Source organism: Micropterus salmoides, unplaced genomic scaffold, assembly GCF_014851395.1.
Source record: "Micropterus salmoides isolate LMB-PRFRI ecotype aquatic unplaced genomic scaffold, ASM1485139v1 Ms_hic_scaffold_1, whole genome shotgun sequence".
Lineage (NCBI taxonomy): Eukaryota > Metazoa > Chordata > Actinopteri > Centrarchiformes > Centrarchidae > Micropterus > Micropterus salmoides.
In genome coordinates, this window is record NW_024040040.1 from 6,370,828 (window position 1) to 6,389,042 (window position 18,215).

General features: G+C 42.3%; 1 protein-coding gene across 5 annotated transcripts in view; it reads left to right on the top strand.

The window, feature by feature from the left end:
- Nucleotides 1–18,215, top strand: part of LOC119900453 (aryl hydrocarbon receptor-like) — a 45,225-nt gene that overhangs the window by 6,816 nt on the left and 20,194 nt on the right. For all 5 annotated transcript variants that reach the window (XR_005444058.1, XR_005444057.1, XR_005444059.1 and 2 more), the window contains exons 3-10: nucleotides 1,983–2,098; nucleotides 6,024–6,113; nucleotides 7,742–7,868; nucleotides 8,442–8,581; nucleotides 11,282–11,487; nucleotides 11,596–11,705; nucleotides 14,627–14,768; nucleotides 14,848–16,351. Coding sequence is in view for 2 of the 5 variants with exons in the window: in XM_038715445.1 (XP_038571373.1) it covers nucleotides 1,983–2,098; nucleotides 6,024–6,113; nucleotides 7,742–7,868; nucleotides 8,442–8,581; nucleotides 11,282–11,487; nucleotides 11,596–11,705; nucleotides 14,627–14,768; nucleotides 14,848–16,351 (2,435 nt within the window). In the remaining 3 variants the exon portion in view is untranslated. The remainder of the gene's footprint in view (nucleotides 1–1,982; nucleotides 2,099–6,023; nucleotides 6,114–7,741; nucleotides 7,869–8,441; nucleotides 8,582–11,281; nucleotides 11,488–11,595; nucleotides 11,706–14,626; nucleotides 14,769–14,847; nucleotides 16,352–18,215) is intronic.

Consider the following 18,215-nt stretch of genomic DNA (forward strand, 5'->3'; position numbering starts at 1 on the left):
TTTTTCAAACAAATAGTTACTGGATCAAGCTTATTAAATGTGAAATTGTGCTGCTGGTCTCTGTTTGATTGTTGATGTTTCATACATTTGCACATGATAAAGAGCATTTGTTATTAAAATCATGACCATTTCAACCACCTTGCCGAGCTGTAATACCCTCCAAATACATTCCTCGCTCGATCTAGCCCTCCAAATGTGGACTCACTCAGTCTGACGTGTGGAGACTCCTTCATGTTAATGTAACTGCCTTTTTTAAAGCAAGTCAGAGATCTGAAGAGCGTTTGTTGTGATGTTTTTATTGGCTGTTGTGTCCTCGTCTTCCTTCGTTGTGCCAACAGATGTCCCCTCCCCTCCTCCTCCCGGTCGCCTCAGGGTGTTTTTTCTTGCTGGCGGCTCCTGTTGGTGACGTCAGGGTTCAAAATACCCCCTCCACCCCTTCTAGCTCTTAATTATTCATAGTTGGCATGCTTTTCCTGCTCTCTCTCTCGCCCTTGTGAGCTTCCACTTCAAGGAGCTCTGTCACCAACAGACTCAGTTTTTTGAGGATTTATTTATATATGAGTTAGTCACTAACTACAACTACTAAACAATACCAGTTTTAGTGCATTATTTACATTACATCTGACCATTTCCCAATACTGTAAGACTTTTCTCACTTTTAGGAAGCCATTAGTTTATTTTTATTTTTATGCTCTTTGAACATCAGACTTGCAGAGACTTAAGGGTCGCTTGAAACTCCAGCGATTGATACCAAATAGCCAAACTTTTCAAGTAAGAAATCACTTCAGTCAAATCATTAATCAAAAAGTAACATTTGCAATCTGCACCTTTGTCAGGTCATTACTACCATACCCATACAAGCTGTGTGGTTAATTATTAAACCCTCTCAGGTTGGTAAAATAAATGCTGCAGTAGCACATCCATCCTAAAACATACTAATAAGCAGGCAGTATACATGAAATATACAGTTGTAGGCTATATCTAAATTTGAATATCATAGAAGAAAAGGTATTGAAGTATGCTTAGGGATGTCAAAAAAAACAAAAATAAAACTATAAATCCCATGTACTTCAAAAGCAGGTTTTAATGACCACAAACATTCTTATTATTGTATTTAAGTGTGTTTTGCACCTGCCTTGAAATTCTCTCCTCCCCACACTCTGACACACTCACACACACCTACACCTCAGGTAAACACCCCGGCTCGCCCCGCCTCTCTCTGTCTCTCCCCCCGTCATCTTGACGTGATTTTGAGGTGATCAAAACGGTGAAACGTCTGCCTAAATGAAGACGAGAAATCCAGGCTATGACACAGAGCTGTTGACGACGAATGTTAAACTAACTTCACCCCTGTTTAAAAGTGTTTTATTCATTATAATTAATCGTTCTTGTTGAAAAATCTTAACTATAGTCTGACTTGGAGCTGGATCCATGTCAAGCTTTGTGGTTGGTTTCTGCCCCATACCATTACCTCCGAGGCTTGTCGACACAAAGACTCCATTAATAATAATAAAGAGACACGAGATATTGATCCTGGTGTGGAATTTGGGTTGCGATCAGAAGAATCCGTCTCGAACCTTTGGCCTCTGTATTGTCTGCGGCGCTCAGAGATGTCCTCTTCCATTAACGTCCCCTCTGCTGCTTCAGAAAAGCTCTTTGTTTCCTTCAGACTCAACCCACTCAAACAGTCTTTATCCCCAAGGTCAAAGGCATGCTGCTGACCTCCATGTTTTTGTCTTAGGGGTCAAAGGTCATAGAGGAGTGTGGGACATACAGAAAATGTTTTAGTCACAATAACTGTGAATTTTGATCACATTGAAAAGCCGTCTTCTTGCTTAAAGTCTCTTATGTCTTATCTCAAAATGCCAGATATCAGCCCAATTAATTGGCTAACCGATTAATCAGTCTATTGCTATTCTGTAGTAGAATAATCTGTTATTTACCAACCAACATGCGTGTCGTCTCTGTTTCTCTTTGTGCAGTGGCGTTGAAGAACCCGCTGTCCAATGGCATGAAGAAGAGCAGCGATCACTGTCATGACAGCAAGACGTCAGGATCTGTGGATGGTCACATACCTGAGGGGGAGCTGCTGCTGCAGGTTGGTGAGCAACAGGCCGTATGTTGCTGTCAAACTCTGTTCGTTTTCTGTCGTGACTTCAATCATGCCTGGTGCTGTGGAAGTTTTTATGCTGTTATTATGATATCTTGTAGAGGAAATAGCACAAGCCTATGGACGTGGGGAAAGTTGAGAGTTAATGAATGAGGCAGATGTATGTAGACTTTATTAACATCTGGAAATTGTTTGTGTTGAGTGGTTTGTTCACTATCCTTCCTCCGTACGTCTCGGACATGTTTGATGAAGGTACAGGCAGGTAGCTGTCACCTAATGTCTGACTGTGTCTGACTGAGTCTGCACACAACAACCATAACAACAGGCTGCTGTAGGTCAGTTGAAACCTTGTGATGGAGGAGAGGCTGCTCTGCACAGCAGGACGAGAGGAGAAATGGCTAGTTTTCTTGGATTTACAGCAGAGAAATGTCTGGTTTTGGAGAGCAAGACGAGTTGGAGTTTACCACTGTGATCAGTTGTTTTTCTAGTTCTTGTTCTTTCTTACATGGTTAAAACCTGCAGCACTTCTATCTATCTTCATAAGTATGTTTATCAAGTTCCATACGTCGTTAATAACTAAAGCTTATTTCCACATGTTCATATATATACAGTAATGCATCACACTACATTTGTGACTAAAGTAACACATTACCCTGAGAACTTTACATAGAAAAAAATGACAAAACTGCCACTAGACTTGCAAAATGATCTTTTCAATTCAGGACAGAATCCAGATGGATGGGATCAAATAATTAGTCGTCTTTTGTTGGATGGACTTAGGCTGTCAATATGAAAGGGGTGGCTCGCAGTGATGAACTTACAGAGAATCATCGGCATCTCTGCTTTATGGAGCTTTATAGGGAGTTTCAGCTCTTATCTGTTTAGCTGCAACTGTGCTGTAATAGTTCACTCAGTGCTCTCACTGCATCGATTTTGGATCTAAAACACCACCGTACACTACCTGCTCAGCAGCAAACAGCAGACAGAGACAGTTAGCAGCTAAAGAGCCAGGCATTTCCCTCTGTGGCTGGTGGAGACCAAAAAATGAGGTAAAATAGAGAGAATATTAGACCTAAATTCACCAGGAGGACACAAAGACAACTCTACATGAACGATAATGTTGCTCCATAACTGCAGGATGTGTCATGCGGGTGAGTTAGGCAGCAGGAGGAGGACCCTAATTCAATGATTTAATGTTACATTGCAATACATTTATATTTACTCATTTGGCAGATGTTTTTATCCAAAGCGACTTGCATTTGAGGAACAACATACATGACTGGTTAAAGATACAAATGAGCTTACAGGCAGACACAGGTGGGTTGAAAGAAAAGAAACATGGCAACAAATAAACTACGACGATCTGGGCTGGTATATGTGCTGCTGGGCTGATGAGGAAATGAGGGTCAGGGCGGGAGATGGGAACAAGGTGATTGCAGGGCAGATGGAGACATCTGGTGGACAGGTTAAGAATTATAGAAATGTATTATTGATCCCAGAGGAGTAAATGGGTCACTGCTAGAATCAAGGACGTGTGGATGTGGAGGACGGCAGCTTCCTGTCTTCAGCTGCTCTGCTCCAGTACAGACGCCGGCCTATGAATTATACAGAGCTGGTGAACACATCTATTATTGAAGGTCCGCTTATAGATCAGTGAGTTGTTGCTGTTTGTGTGCAGGAGCTTGAATAACGAGGAGAGTCAAGCAACATTTATTTTTCTTGCTCTGCAAAACAACAGGAAACACACGAGCATCCGAGTCACAATTTTTGGTAATTGTTTCTTCTATGGTATGAACTGAGACAGGAACAGAGAGACTTGTCCCTTAGTGTTTCCTGGCAGTGTTTGCTGTCATTGGGTCGTCACGGGAACACACTGACAGAGACAACAAAACAACACATCCTCTGACTCGGGAGAGTGAGAGGCTGACCGCACATGAGAGAGAGAGAGAGAGACAAAGATGTGTTTTCTGCAGATAGACGACGCTACAGTAAATATTTATACACTTGTATGCACTCCACTTTGTGTAGTGCATGTGTGTGTGTGTGTGTGTGTGTGTGTGTGTGTGTGTGTGTGTGTGTGCTGGGCGTGGTTGCATGTATGTTGGATTGCTTGGCTTTAAAGCTTAAATCTTGGACCTAAATTAGATTTAATATTTCCATGCCCGGATAGTAATTAATTTATTCATGACTGTCGATTCAGTATGCAGTGACCAAATATATAGTATTTAATAAAATAGACTCGACACTTGATAGTGCTAAGAAAGTAAAGCATTATATGTTGTTTAGATCACTCACTGTCATTTTCTACTGGTTGAGCACCAGTGTACTAAAATAACGGCTTGTGAGAATTGTTTGAATTGAACTTGTTTTGATTATTTGTTTGCATATAGAATTGATAAACATCAGCACCAAAGCCCACTATGAAAATCTGCTACGGCTGTCATGTCAATGAGACAAAAACTAACTAATAAACTAACTAACTAAGAAACCAAGGCTGCAAATATTAAATGCAAATAAAAAAATAATCAACAGATTAATCGACAAAGAAAATAATTGTTATTTGCAGCCCTATGATAGGGCAGCATCAACCCTGGCCATAGTACAAATGTTAATAGCACACCACAGAACATAAATTAAGGTTTTATTAAAAGAAAACTTTGGCCTCGTTGTAGTCTGGCGTTGCTGCTATCGAGCCTCCTCCCCCAAAATGTCAATTATTCAACAGCTAAGAGACCCGGATGGTAATTTTTGACATCATGTTATAGATTTTGAAAGCGCTTTCAAAAGGTGAGTTTTACCAGATGAGTAAAATGATAAATTTGTTATTAAATTATGTGTCTGTTCAGATGAAGACTGCATTCCTACGAAGGTCATCATCATCCTCGTCAGTGAGGTGTAGGCGGATGCTGGCTGGATGCCGTCGTGACTCTTTGCGGTGCCGGGACGCAGTGTCATCACCTCCTCCCCGAGCCCTGAGGCTTGAGGAGGGAGAGGAGGAGTGATGATGGAGGTGTTAGTCATCCAGTCCTCCTCCTCTCCATAACTTATCTTTGAACTGACGTCCACTCGGCTCTTGCCTCTCCTCACCGTCTCTCCCTCCTTCTGCCCGGGGGAGAAGTCTTCTGTCTTCTATCCTCTCTTATTGTATTTTTAGTCCCATTTCTTCTCCTTCTTCCTTAATTTAAAGCCTTTGCTCTCGCTTGAATCGGACACTAGCTTGGTAATCTAGCCCGATAATTTATTCTGAGCTAATGGGACATGTGGATGAGGATTCAGAGGTTTCACAGACCATCAAAACAGGAGCCGGATGTGGCGTTTGTCTTGTGAAATGTTTTGTTGATAGCTGACATTTTGGGCTTCAGCTGGGAAAACTACCTTTAGTGCATCTGTGGTAAATATGCAATATAATATAATATGTTTGGCTTGTTAACATGCACACACATCATTTTATATCCTGATTATCAGCTTGATTCGTCAGTTAGTCCAACAGCAAACACGCTTGACATCTTCTGGCCAGATTGCCATGATATGTGCTGTGGATGTCTGTGGTTCCCAGAGGATGATTTTTGAAAAACCTCCTGACCATGAGTTTAGCACCACCATCAGGTTAAACACCTCATTTGTAGGAAATGACTGACAACTGTGAAATTTACTGGATAGTGAGCACCTTCCTGTTCTCCAGAGGAGGAACCACTTTGGACTCTTCATGAGCTTTTTTCCCCAGATGTTTCACCCTCGACCAAGATATGGACATAAAATCTTCAGTATGTGTTTCATTTAATCCAACACCAACTTCACAAACTTCTGTTCAACTTCCAACAACTCTTGCTTTCCTGACCATTTTAGCAAAGTGAGGGCTCAGACCCCTCCATTACAAACACAATCATAAAGATTTAACATTTTCTCTCTGCAGGCCCTGAACGGCTTCATCCTGGTGGTCACAGCTGAGGGAATAGTCTTCTTCTGCTCTCACACCATCCAGGATTATCTCGGCTTCCATCAGGTAAAACCTCCTGTAAATTTCAAATACAATTCTCAAGTCTATGTAATGTATATGTAATGTAAAGAGATATATACTGTAGCCTCGCCACCATAGTAGTAAGGCTGAAAATGTAATGAATTATGAAGAATTATCTTTTGCATAGGAGGGACTACTGAGTGGCAGGGAAGTGGAGTGCATAATCCTGAGGACTGAAACAAACGCACATATGGAGCGAGAGGTTTAATCCAATTGGCTTCACAACAAACCGTGTCTGCCTCCAGTCTCATCTCATTTCAGAGAATGTGATAATCAAATTACCCAAAGTCTGCCTGACACTTACATACACATACACGCAGACACACACACACACACACATCTATATACTGTGCACAAACACACATCTTGACCCCCTTTCATACGCATCATGTCCCTGCCTGGTCAGGGTGTAAACATCACCTCTCACCCCTCATTTCCTCGTCCACCTGAGGCGTGTCACCATTCATTTACCAAACAAACCCAAATCTGTGGTGAATCCGCTGTCTGTGCTCGCGTGGAGTGTTTGGAAACAACACCACGCAGACATTGGGTGCCAGCAGCTGTCGTAAAAACCCATAAAATGAGACACAATTGAGGAACAAATAGGAAAAGAAGAGGAAGAAGGTACATTCAAATATGTTAAGGTGTTTTCTGAAAATTAGTTTTTCCTCAGCCTGAATTCTCCACTTCAGTAGCTCTTACAGACACCAAACTTTCCAGTTTAATTCATGACTATAATTTGAAGGTATTTGCAGAGCGGTTTGTTCATGTGTACTTCATAGACTGATTTGTAGAACATTTTATTCCCAAAAACATTCCCAAAATTTTTTTTTTTGCCTGTTGACAGTATTTTCTTTAGTAATAAGTAATAAAAGAAGATTTTTTTTTTTTAATAAATGCAAATTACCGCATATTTCATTAGATACTGCCACATTTGTATATTTAAATATAACCTTTCAGAAAACCTGTAATACAAACAATAGAAATTATTGTCTTAATATAAGTAATCAACTAGGAAAGTTTCATGCCAATAAGACAGAGAGAAGTAATCTGTGTTGAACATGAGAAGTGGTTGTTAGATTGTTGTGCTAAGCTACTGTTAGCCTAGCCACGCTAGTGTAGCACCACCATCGCTTCAAGAGTTAATAGCCAGGCTACATAAACCCCAAATACAGTTAATGAGAAAAATATCGTTCCTTCTCATGTAGCTGTTTGAAAAGTATTTCACGTAACACTTCTGCCTGTCAGAGTTGCTTTTTGGCAACCTTTGGTTCCACTCTGGTCCTGAGCCAGGTCATGCTGGGTCTGAACGACAGAAATCAGGGTCACAGCGGTTCTTTGGCTTTGTTTCAGCTATTTTAATCAAATGTTCAGCGACACTTGATTTCTTTTGGCTCCACTTCAAGGCAAACGGAATCAAACGCACCCCTTAGGGTACCTGCTGACAGTAACTGCTTCAACAAAACATCCACCTCAACTCCCGCAGTCTCATATTCAGCCTAAAAAGGTTAAATTATTTATTCAGTGTAACTTTTGTTCATCTCGATTCATCGTACTAAAACTAAAAATATAAAAAAAGAATGATTCTAAATTAAACCGTGTTTTCCTGTCAGACCGACGTGATGCACCACAGTGTGTTTGAGCTGATCCACACTGAAGACCAGCAGGAGTTCAGGAGCAACCTGCACTGGGCCCTCAACCCTCCTGCTGGTCTCGGACCCCCGACGGATCCCTCAACAGGTCTGTCAACTGAAGATACACACTATGCTACCATTTTTTTTTTTACAAGAGGAAAGCAGAAGAAATAAAACAACATGCAATTTAATATAACATCGGACATGGCCAAACTCATAACTGTCACATGATCAACACCAACATCACACTACAGCAAGTCAGGGCGAGTATGATAAAGACATAATAATCATCCAGAAATGTAATGAAATACCAGATCCAATATACTGTTCTGTGTACAGATTAAAAGCTTGCTGGTCTGTTCTTGGTGCCCTTCTGAATCTAAGCTGAGGTCAGAGCAGAGGCGAGAAGAGGTGACCTTTAACTAAAGCCTCCTGAGATTTGGTCTAAATGTACACACGCAGAAACACAACATGGCAGCTTAAGCACACCTACTGTACATACAGCACACACACACCGGTCATTTTACATTAGGTAGGGGTCAACAGTTCACACGAAACACACAAACAGGTCGAGTTGTCATGTGATGTACAGTTTGTTTTAGTCAGCTGAGATTTCACACCCATAGGTTTTATATAAAGCATAATAAAATAATAATAACATGATATTTAATGTCCTTAGACGGGGAGTCTGTGTCGTCGACCTCCTCCCGCCTGGTGAGCTACAACCCCGACCAGCTTCCACCTGAAAACTCCTCCTTCCTGGAGCGAGGCTTCGTCTGCCGCTTCCGCTGTTTGTTGGACAATTCTTCCGGCTTCCTGGTGAGACTCAAATTTATATTCAATACAACTTTATTTATCCCTGCAGCTCACCACACAGATCAACACACACACACACACACACACACACACACACAATAGATAAACAGAATAATTTCAGATGTACTTTAATCACATTAAACCACAGAAGCTAAGATGAACCTGTTTTTGCAGTATGGAGACATTATTAGTGGACCACTCAAATAAATCGGTAAAATAATCCACATCTGAGGCTCGTAGTGTTTTGAGGCCTGTTGGTGCTGCTGGCTGTGTAGCGTGCCACCTCAAAGTCCCTCAGGGATAAAGAGCCACCATGTACTCCTGTAATCCATCTTAAGAGTGCCTCGGGGCCGTGGGGAAAATGGCCTTAATCCTCCCACCACCGAGAGGAGACGAGAGCAGAAGGGGAAACTTGCTTAGTCAGGGTTGGTAGCTCCAGTCCGGCCACTGCTACTTCCACTAAGACAGTCAGCTGCTGAAGGAGAAAAACACAGTTTTAAACAGTTTTAAAAATAGTTGTTGAGCACCCCCATATCACCAAAATGGCGTGACACTTAACCCCTAGTTACTCCAGAGGCGTGCGACCTCTGACATGTATAGCAATTGTAAGTCGCTTTGGATAAAAACGTCAGCTATAAATGTAAACATGTATTGCAGACATGTTGTTTCAGTTCATCTTGTTCTGATGTGAAAATCAAAGAGTGGAAACTTGAAACTTCACTAAAGTGAAAATGTAGCTTAAAAAGTATTCTTCTATAACATCAGAGGTTAAAATGTATCATGTATTGAGAGTCAAATACTCAAAACATCAGCTAATCTGCTTCAACGGGACTGTATTGGTGTGGATTGATCAGATTTGATTGATCAAACAATCCACAGGCTGTCATCAGTTATTGCTGAATCCTGATTGGTTCACGGTGGTATGTGACATCACATGTTTGTAGCTAGCTAATAGAGAAAATAGGTTTCCAGGGCTTTTGAGATAAAATAATCCTTTACTGAAAACATTTTTTGGATTTTATTCTGTGCTAAATTATTATCGTATATTAATGTGGTTGAGGGCAGGGACCTCTTTGTTAGTAAGTTACTACTATGGCTAAGGTTGCTTATTTTTTGCTGAAGTTCTGGATCTGTTAGGGATTCACCTTTTTTCTTAAGGACACTCCAGCAGGGCTCATGAAAGGGTTCGAACCTTTCATCCCTCCCAGTGCGTTTGCGTGAGCAGTAAGCCAGGTTTCTGCTTCTGTCTACTGCTTGCAATGGCTTTGTTTTTCATAATCCCTCCTGCTATTCAGGGCTAGATTTCTGACATCACGGCTGCAGGCCCTTAAACCCATCAAGGTCAATTAACCAGAGCTAACAGAGGAGACGGGGGTCCTCACACGAGATGCCACAGAGAAGGACAGCAGACAGGAGAAAGTGTTTTCATGTTGGGTTGTAAAACCTCCCTGTTGGCTGCTGTTTGGTTGTTGATCCAAAAACTGACTTTCAGGTCAGTTTCAGTTCACTCTGTCTCTGTAAGTAAATGTTCTCTGTGCAGGTTACCTCACGGTTTCTGTTAAATTCTTAAAAGGATTTCCACTGTTAGACACATTTAGATAAGAAGGGCAGAGTAATGAAACCGAGTGAAAACAAATGATCAGCGTGCAGCTAGCTGCCAGCTCCATACGACCACAGAAAACTTCTAAATTCTCTAAAGGAAAGCAAAGTCAGTACGTTCTCCAAATTGTTTGGGGTTTAAACTGTTTTAAAGGCGATTTGTAATGTTGGTAAACAGTGGAGCTAGATAAATACAAGGTACAAGGAACAAGGTAGTTTATTTGTCATTATAAAGCACAAGGCTGCATATCGAAACAAATTTGTTGTTCCTTCGTGCTGCACACGCAACATATAATTAAGTGTATCTATATTAAAATATGGTAACATATAAAATAAAATTTATATACAGATATACAGAAGTTTAACTTAGACCCCAACATTCCACAGTGCATTTATGAATTTGCATGGGGTGAATGTAAACAGCAGCAACCAGATGATAGTATGTAAGTTTCATCTTCGTCTACTGGACTACTGACTGGGCCGCCGCATTAACATGATACCACCTATCATGCTAATAGGCCGGCTACGGGGGTTTAACCTGAGCAGATACAATCTAAGAGTATCTGCTCTTTGTTTGGGTGAGAGTAGGAGTTAAAGGCAGCTTAACGGTGCGTTAGCTCAGGGCAAGACAATGGTGTCACCTGTCGTGGGGCCGAGTTGACTTATGGCGGCACAGCCTGATCCCCACAGCAGGGCCTAATGATCGGTCAAAAAAAAAAATTTAACATGAATACTGGGCAGCAAAAGGAATGTTCACACAACTTGAGGCAGATATTACTGTAAACAACATTTTTTTAACAGTATGAGACCTGGGATTTGTCTACAAAGAGTCCCGCTTTCTTCTAAACTAACCTGTAAACACAGTCCCTGTCACTTCAGTACTGTTTTTAAATAGTGGACAGTGAGTCGTGTGACAGTCAGTCGGTAAGAGACACCAGTGGAACTAGTGTGTTTACAGTGTACTGAAGTGGTGTTGCTCTCTACACTACTCAGCAGGATAAATAAGACTGATGGTGCTCGACAGGGAGAAAAGAAACAGCACACTCAGAGAGGAACGATGGATGTAATTTATTGATATGAGATCTGCCTGCGTTCTTCTCTCAGGCGTTGAATATCCAGGGTCGACTCAAGTTCCTCCACGGGCAGAGCCGTCATCAGTACGACAGCGAGGGGAGCACGCCGCCTCAGCTCGCCCTGTTCGCCATCGCCACACCCCTCCAGCCTCCAGCCATCCTTGAAATCAGGACGAGGAACATGATTTTCAGGACCAAACACAAGCTTGACTTCACACCCATGGCCTGTGACGCAAAGTACGTACTCACACTATCACACTCATGTTGGGGTTTTATTCAAAATGTATATTTGTTTATTTAACACAGCCTGTGTGTGGTTAAGTTTGAAATCTTATGGATTTGTAGGGGTAAAATTGTTCTGGGCTACACCGAGGCAGAGCTGAGAGTTCGAGGTTCGGGTTACCAGTTCATTCACGCTGCCGACATGCTGCACTGCGCCGAAAATCATGTCCGAAGTAAGTCACAGCTGTTCACGGTCTGTACGGTGTACATCGCAGTTGACTTCATCGTTAGAGAAGCTGGTGCAAATCACCAGAATGTGCTGCCTTAGATGTTTTTTCTTTTCTTGATGTATATATTTTGTAAATATTTTTGTTTATGTGCAGCTGTTTGCTATTTAGGGTGTGTAGAGCATTTTGTTGTGGTAGGCTAGTAATCATATTCCCTTATCAAAACTTTGAAATCCAACTTACACTTTTTGAATTACTGCTGGCCACGTCCAAATCACATGCTCAGATGAAAAAGGTCAACTCACCAAACATCTTAACGTCTATAAGTCTATTTTAGGAAACAGGGAACTGAGAGTGATGTTAATTATATTTATCTGATTTATTGTCTTTCTATCACAAATATAAATTTTAAAAAATGTGATTTTTGCATGAGAGTGAAAGTGTATTGACCCCCGTCCCACGTCTGGCTCAGCATAGCATTTGTAACACATGCAGCAAACAAACAAACAAACAAACACTGTCTGTGTGAAAATCTCAGAGCGAGAGCCAAATGTCCTACTTATCTCATGTACCGGATGACCCAGTTAGTCGTAATCATGGCGCCCTCAACACACTGCTACCAGACGCGCTCTCACACACACAAAGACACACTGTGTATGCATGTAGTCATGCATAAAGAAATGGAAATACATGCATATGCATTTAGAAACACACAACACAGAGATACATGTCGCACACTGTAATGCACGCACAGATGGAAAGACAGGTTTCCACATATATACACAAACTGAATCCACATAATAATGACACATGATGCCATTTTAAATATATTTAATATACATTACATGTAGGGCTGCACTGTTTGGAGAAAAAGTCATATTGCGATAATTGTGGACAATATTGTGATTTGCGATTCAATTAAAATTGAACAAACGGTACTGAGTCTACTTGACTGTTAAGGAAAATGCACAAAATACTGACATTTTGAAATGTGTTTTTCTCAACTCGAACAAAGTTAAACAAAAAACAATATTTATAACAATAACTTTTGTAAAGCAGAACAAGGGGTGCATGTTGCTCTCAGGAGGAGGCAGATAAAAGGAGCAAATATTGGCACACTGACATCCTGGATCTAAATCTACCCCTGGCCACTGCAGAGGCTCTGTCCACAACCTGGAGGAGGAACTAATGTAAATTAGTGTATTAGTTTAACATTATAACATTAAATAAAGAGTACGAAGTTAATATATATTACTATATTATATTTCATATTATAGAATACTGTTTTCCCACCAGTTGAATATTAAATCCAGTTACAGCTATTTCATTTCTGTGGGTTGTTCTTATTTATTTAATCCTTTAATTCTCTTATTAACTTGTCAATAATCATATTGTTCAACATTTAACGATTTGCTATAGCACGTCAAACTGTTTCTAATCCGAAACCAAACCTTCTTTATTTGATCCCTGTTTTCTTCTGTCTTACCGCTTTAGCTGGCGACAAGACGTAACGTTACTGTAACTGTCGTAGCGCGACCAGCCCGCCGGCATGTCTCTCGGTGCTCCAGTGGCGAGTCTGGATATGTTTTGAACGATAGGCGGGGAGGGGGGTTATGGAAGGTTGTTGTCTTTAATGTTACTCGCTCGCTGCCCATAAATTACTTTTTGTGGTTCATGCTTATCTGTTTTAGGGGCACATGCGAGAGCCCGGTTGGGCGAGATAATGAGCAGACTGCAGTGCGAACTGAGAGGAGAGTTTCACACACACAGCACACCTTTTCTGCTTAAATCGCACACTTTTTGCGGTTATGTAATCGCACTTGACAACATCGCGATTGCTATTAGATTAATCGCGCAGCCCTAATTACTTGTGCAGATTCTCTCATATATTCAATAATAAGAATAAAACCTATACAGTATTTAATTCAAGTCAAGCTGGGGTTTATGTGGGGTCAGTAGAGATGATTGGCCCTGTTGGGGGATACAGACATTTAGATTATGAGGAAAGTAAAACTAAATCACAGCACAGATCAGAAAACCCGCTGCTCATCATTTGTCTGTTTTGGTTCTGCTAAAACGTTTTATTGTAGGTCACAGAATCTCCCAGCTACACTGTTTACTTCGCCTTCAGGACAAAAATAAGAGTTTGTCCACAGGCATAAATATTGCAGTTCATTCTAAAGGTCAGCAGCTCGTGGCTTTTACTGCTAAAAATACGCAGCGATGCCCGTGAAATTACAGATCCCAAGACAGTTTCGGGGAGCTACATGGAAAACATGATTCAGATTTATCAGATCTGTGCATCTTTTTCTTACATAACAAACTGCAGGTATTAAGAGTTTTAATCTTTCTTCTTAAAAAGGTAGTACAGCCTCTCAAATAGACCACAGTTTGACATGAAAAAATACTAATTCTACAATAACTAATAACACCAATCATGCTGTGTGATTTCTGGCTGGTCCATTTTGATCTAGATCCAGATTGTGAATCATTGTAGAATTGATCAAATTTTAAAGTCTGTGATAAACCATGTAGCCCATCTTTGGACACTAAAACAGATATCATCAACACATATTAACTTGAGGTAACAAATTGCCAGTATGTTGTTCCCCAACTGTGCAACTCTTTCCATGAAGAAGCACCTGAGACTTGTTTAGAGACTAGACTGCACAGAAACATGACCTGCACCACAATTACACACAGCTACAGACAAACACTGAGCGTAGAAGCATGTCATGGTCTGTGTTTGTGTGTTCGGCTGCATACAGCTTGTTCATGTAACCAAAGTGAACCACTGCATGTAGCCTCCATCACAGCAGCACGCCAGGCTGAGCAAATGCAGCGTGAGTGTGTGCACTCTGCGGGGCGTACAGAGCGTAAACAGCAGTGACACGGAGCCTCCGATGTCTTGTCTGATGTGATTCCAGTGATGAAGACGGGCGAGAGCGGCCTCACCGTCTTCAGGCTGCTCACCAAGGAAAACAGGTGGAAGTGGGTCCAGGCTAACGCCAGGCTCGTCTACAAGAACGGAAAGCCGGACTACATCATCGCCACCCAGAGGCCGTTGGTGTGAGTAGACGACGATTCATGCTTGATTTTTGAGCTCATTTGTTTGTTAATTTCATCTCTGTAACACGTATTTCCACAGGGATGAGGAAGGAGGGGAACACCTGAGGAAGCGATCAATGCACCTTCCCTTCACCTTCGCCACCGGAGAGGCGATGCTCTACCAGACCGGTTATCCGCTGCACGGCTTCCCTGATTCCTTCCAGGGCAAAGCCAAAGGCAGCAAGTCCAAGAAGGGCAAACTGGACAAGAGCTCTTCAGATGACCTGCACCCAAATTCTCTGCTGGGAGCGGTGATGAGCCAGGATGAGTCTGTGTACGTCTGCCAGCCGGACACGGAGCCAAAGATGTCCTACCACAGTGGCCTTTTCAGCGAGCAGCAAGGTGACAGCAGTGGTTTTGGTGGCTTGTTAAATGGCGACAGCTGGCAGATCATATCTAACAGTGAGACGGGGAGATGTAATAGCAGAACATCCAGTTATGACCCACTGCTGTCCACTTTGGATTCTCTGTCGCTGGACGAAGATGAAACCTGCACCAATAGCGAGCTCTTTAGCGCCCTGGAGAACTTGGGCTTGAACGCTGAAGACCTGGAGCTCCTGCTGCTGGATGAGAGGATGATCCAGGTGGAGCTGGACCCCAACCACATCCCAACACTGAGCGACATTCTCACCAACAACGAAATCCTCTCCTACATCCACGACTCGCTGGAAACTGGCACAGAGGGGGAGGAACAAGGAGAGAGAGTTGGACTCGGATCTTCAACTAATCCACCAAACTCAACCCAAAGTGTCGCCCAGCAGTCGCAGGCATGCCTCACACCCGCTGTCCCTCCAGCTCTTCCCATCATCCAGCTGTCGCAACAGATGCAGCAGCACATCAGTGCAGGTGAGCTGGTGAAAGCTCAAACAGGGCAGATTCAGTCCCAGCCTGAAACAGCGGACACCAAGACATTAACTGGGATTCCTAACAGTCATTGGGTGGTTACGACACAGAACCCCCATCACCCCAACAACCACACCCATCACCACCCACATCCTGTGCTCAAAGCCACACAGCAGAACGGTGAACATAAACACCTTAACTCACTTCTTGAATCGAGTCAACAGTGGCAGCTTCAGCAGGACCAGCACACGGTCCAGCTTCATTCCCATGAGCAAATAAACATCCAGAGCGCTTTGCTGCCTGGCTTCCAGAGTCAGCCCGGAGTGACAACGAACGAATCTTACATTCCAAACGGACACGCAGCCTTTCCACCAAACGTGGACGTCAGCCACACAGGTTACAATATCACCAACACGCCTCATGCAGGTGGCACAGTAGTGAATGGCGTGACCACACCGGACGCTTGTCACTACCAGAGGTTGGTGGCCACCACGCAGCCCTACCAGCTGCAGGGTCACCAGAAGAACCAGCAGCAGCAGCAGATGTTGCAGCAGACTCAGGTTCCACCATCTTGTCCCAGCCACAGCTCTACACTGGAATTAGAGCAGTTACTGGGTTTGTCCCAGCAACAGCACAGCCTGCCGTCGATAGAGGCCTATGGCATGTTCAGCACCACCACGCAGGACTCCACTCGCAGCAAGGTAAGAAACCAGGGAGATGGAGGTTACATGATGAAACAGGAATTGATTGTTTACTTAAGCTGATAATCATAATAATCATTACAACTCATGGCTCGACAATAACGGCGGCCCGATGGCCCGGGGCCAGTAAAACGTAACGTCAGGACAGTTGAACTAGCAGCTCACTGGCTCGGTCCAGTGCAAAAATATTAGTATTTAAAAAAAAAAAGAAAATTAAACTCACCATCCTGCGGTTGTTTTGCAGCTCTTGGTGCGCACCGATGTCCCATCCAGAGTTGTAGTTACGTGACGAGAGGTTGTCAAATGTTATTTCTCTAATCTCAATCATGCGGCAAACTCTGGGTCGAAAGTGAAACCATGCAGACGGAACTTAGAGCTGCTTTCTGTCTAACGGCCAGCAGGGGGCGAGTCCCATTAGAAATAATGGTAAAATGTTGCTACTTCTCAGCTGATTTATTACCTCAGTAAACACTTTTAAATGAGTTTATAGTCTCAGTCGCTAGTTTCAAGTCTCCAACACAGCATGATGTTCATTTAGTATATTATGGTCCTATTTAGGGGAAAATAGACGATAATGCAGCGTATGCTTTTGGACGGGACTACCTTGTAATTGACAGGTTGCTACCATGGCAACCTGTTCATCAGGATAGAGGCGACTCGTGTCCGCTGCTCTGTGTACATTTTTCATAAATGGCTGTCAGCAGGAGAGCACGTCATGTTTGAGTCTGTTACTATGTTTTGTTTTAAAAGTAAATTGTTTTGTTAACATTTGTATTTTTTATAATTTTAACAGTGATTACATTTTTGTTTAGTTTTTTTATATCCAGGATGTATTTAATAAACGATTAAACGCTTTTGGAAGGAGGGACAGTAAAAATTGTCTTGGGGCCAGTAAGTTTCAAACCCACTGGACCTGTGGGGCCAGTTGCAAAACAGTTTAACGTTGAGCCCTGCAACTACAAACTCAAGGTGAGGTGATTGGTGAAGAAGAATATGTATTTTAAGTCATTTTAATTCTATCTAGACTGAAGTTTAATTCATAAAGTTATGGAATAAAGAAAGTACAGATGCTTTCCAGGGAGGGTTTTTCAACATCAGTCAGACCAAACACTGTGTGTTAGGACAGTATCTGTGTTCCTATTTGCGTTTAATTGTTATTATTACTAAAAACATTAAAGCACTGAAAACTGAAAGTATTTATTAAGTATTGAATTCCAAAAGTAATTTAAACATCAGGTCTGTGTCGGGGGGGTTTGATCAGGTCAGACAACACAAGCAAAGATAATAACAATTGTTGTAGATTCAAATATTGGCAAATTTGAGTTACACTTAAAAGTACGTGACATGAAACCAGTGAAAAGAGCGCTGAGTACAAAGCTGGTTGAGTAAAATATTCAGGGGCTTTAAGTGACTTACTGAGATTCGGTGCTCATCCTTCTTTCATCAGAGCATGTATTTGTTAAATCTTGATGTCATACAGTTACATCCAGGGCGACAGTGATTTGTGCAGGCTTCATTATCCTGCAGCAGATTTAACTAAACCCTACACAAGGGTTGGACGGTAATTTCCTATTTATATGACATGGCTCATGCTGCATGTCAACAAGAAGCTGAGTGATGATTTCCCTTCCCTCAGCAGTCATCCTGATAGTGAATCCCACAAAGACCTTCTGTCTTGTGTCAGCTCTGTTCTGTCTCTTTTTCCTTCTCAAAACGACCAAAGCTGCCAGCTCTCCTCAAAACTGTTTGGTCTGGGAGCCAGACTCTTGATTCAAGCCCATCGACGAGGCCTGAAGTCTGTGTTGCCCTCAAATATCAGCGAGCATCAACAAACCGAGGGGCTGCAGAATCCACTTCAACCCTG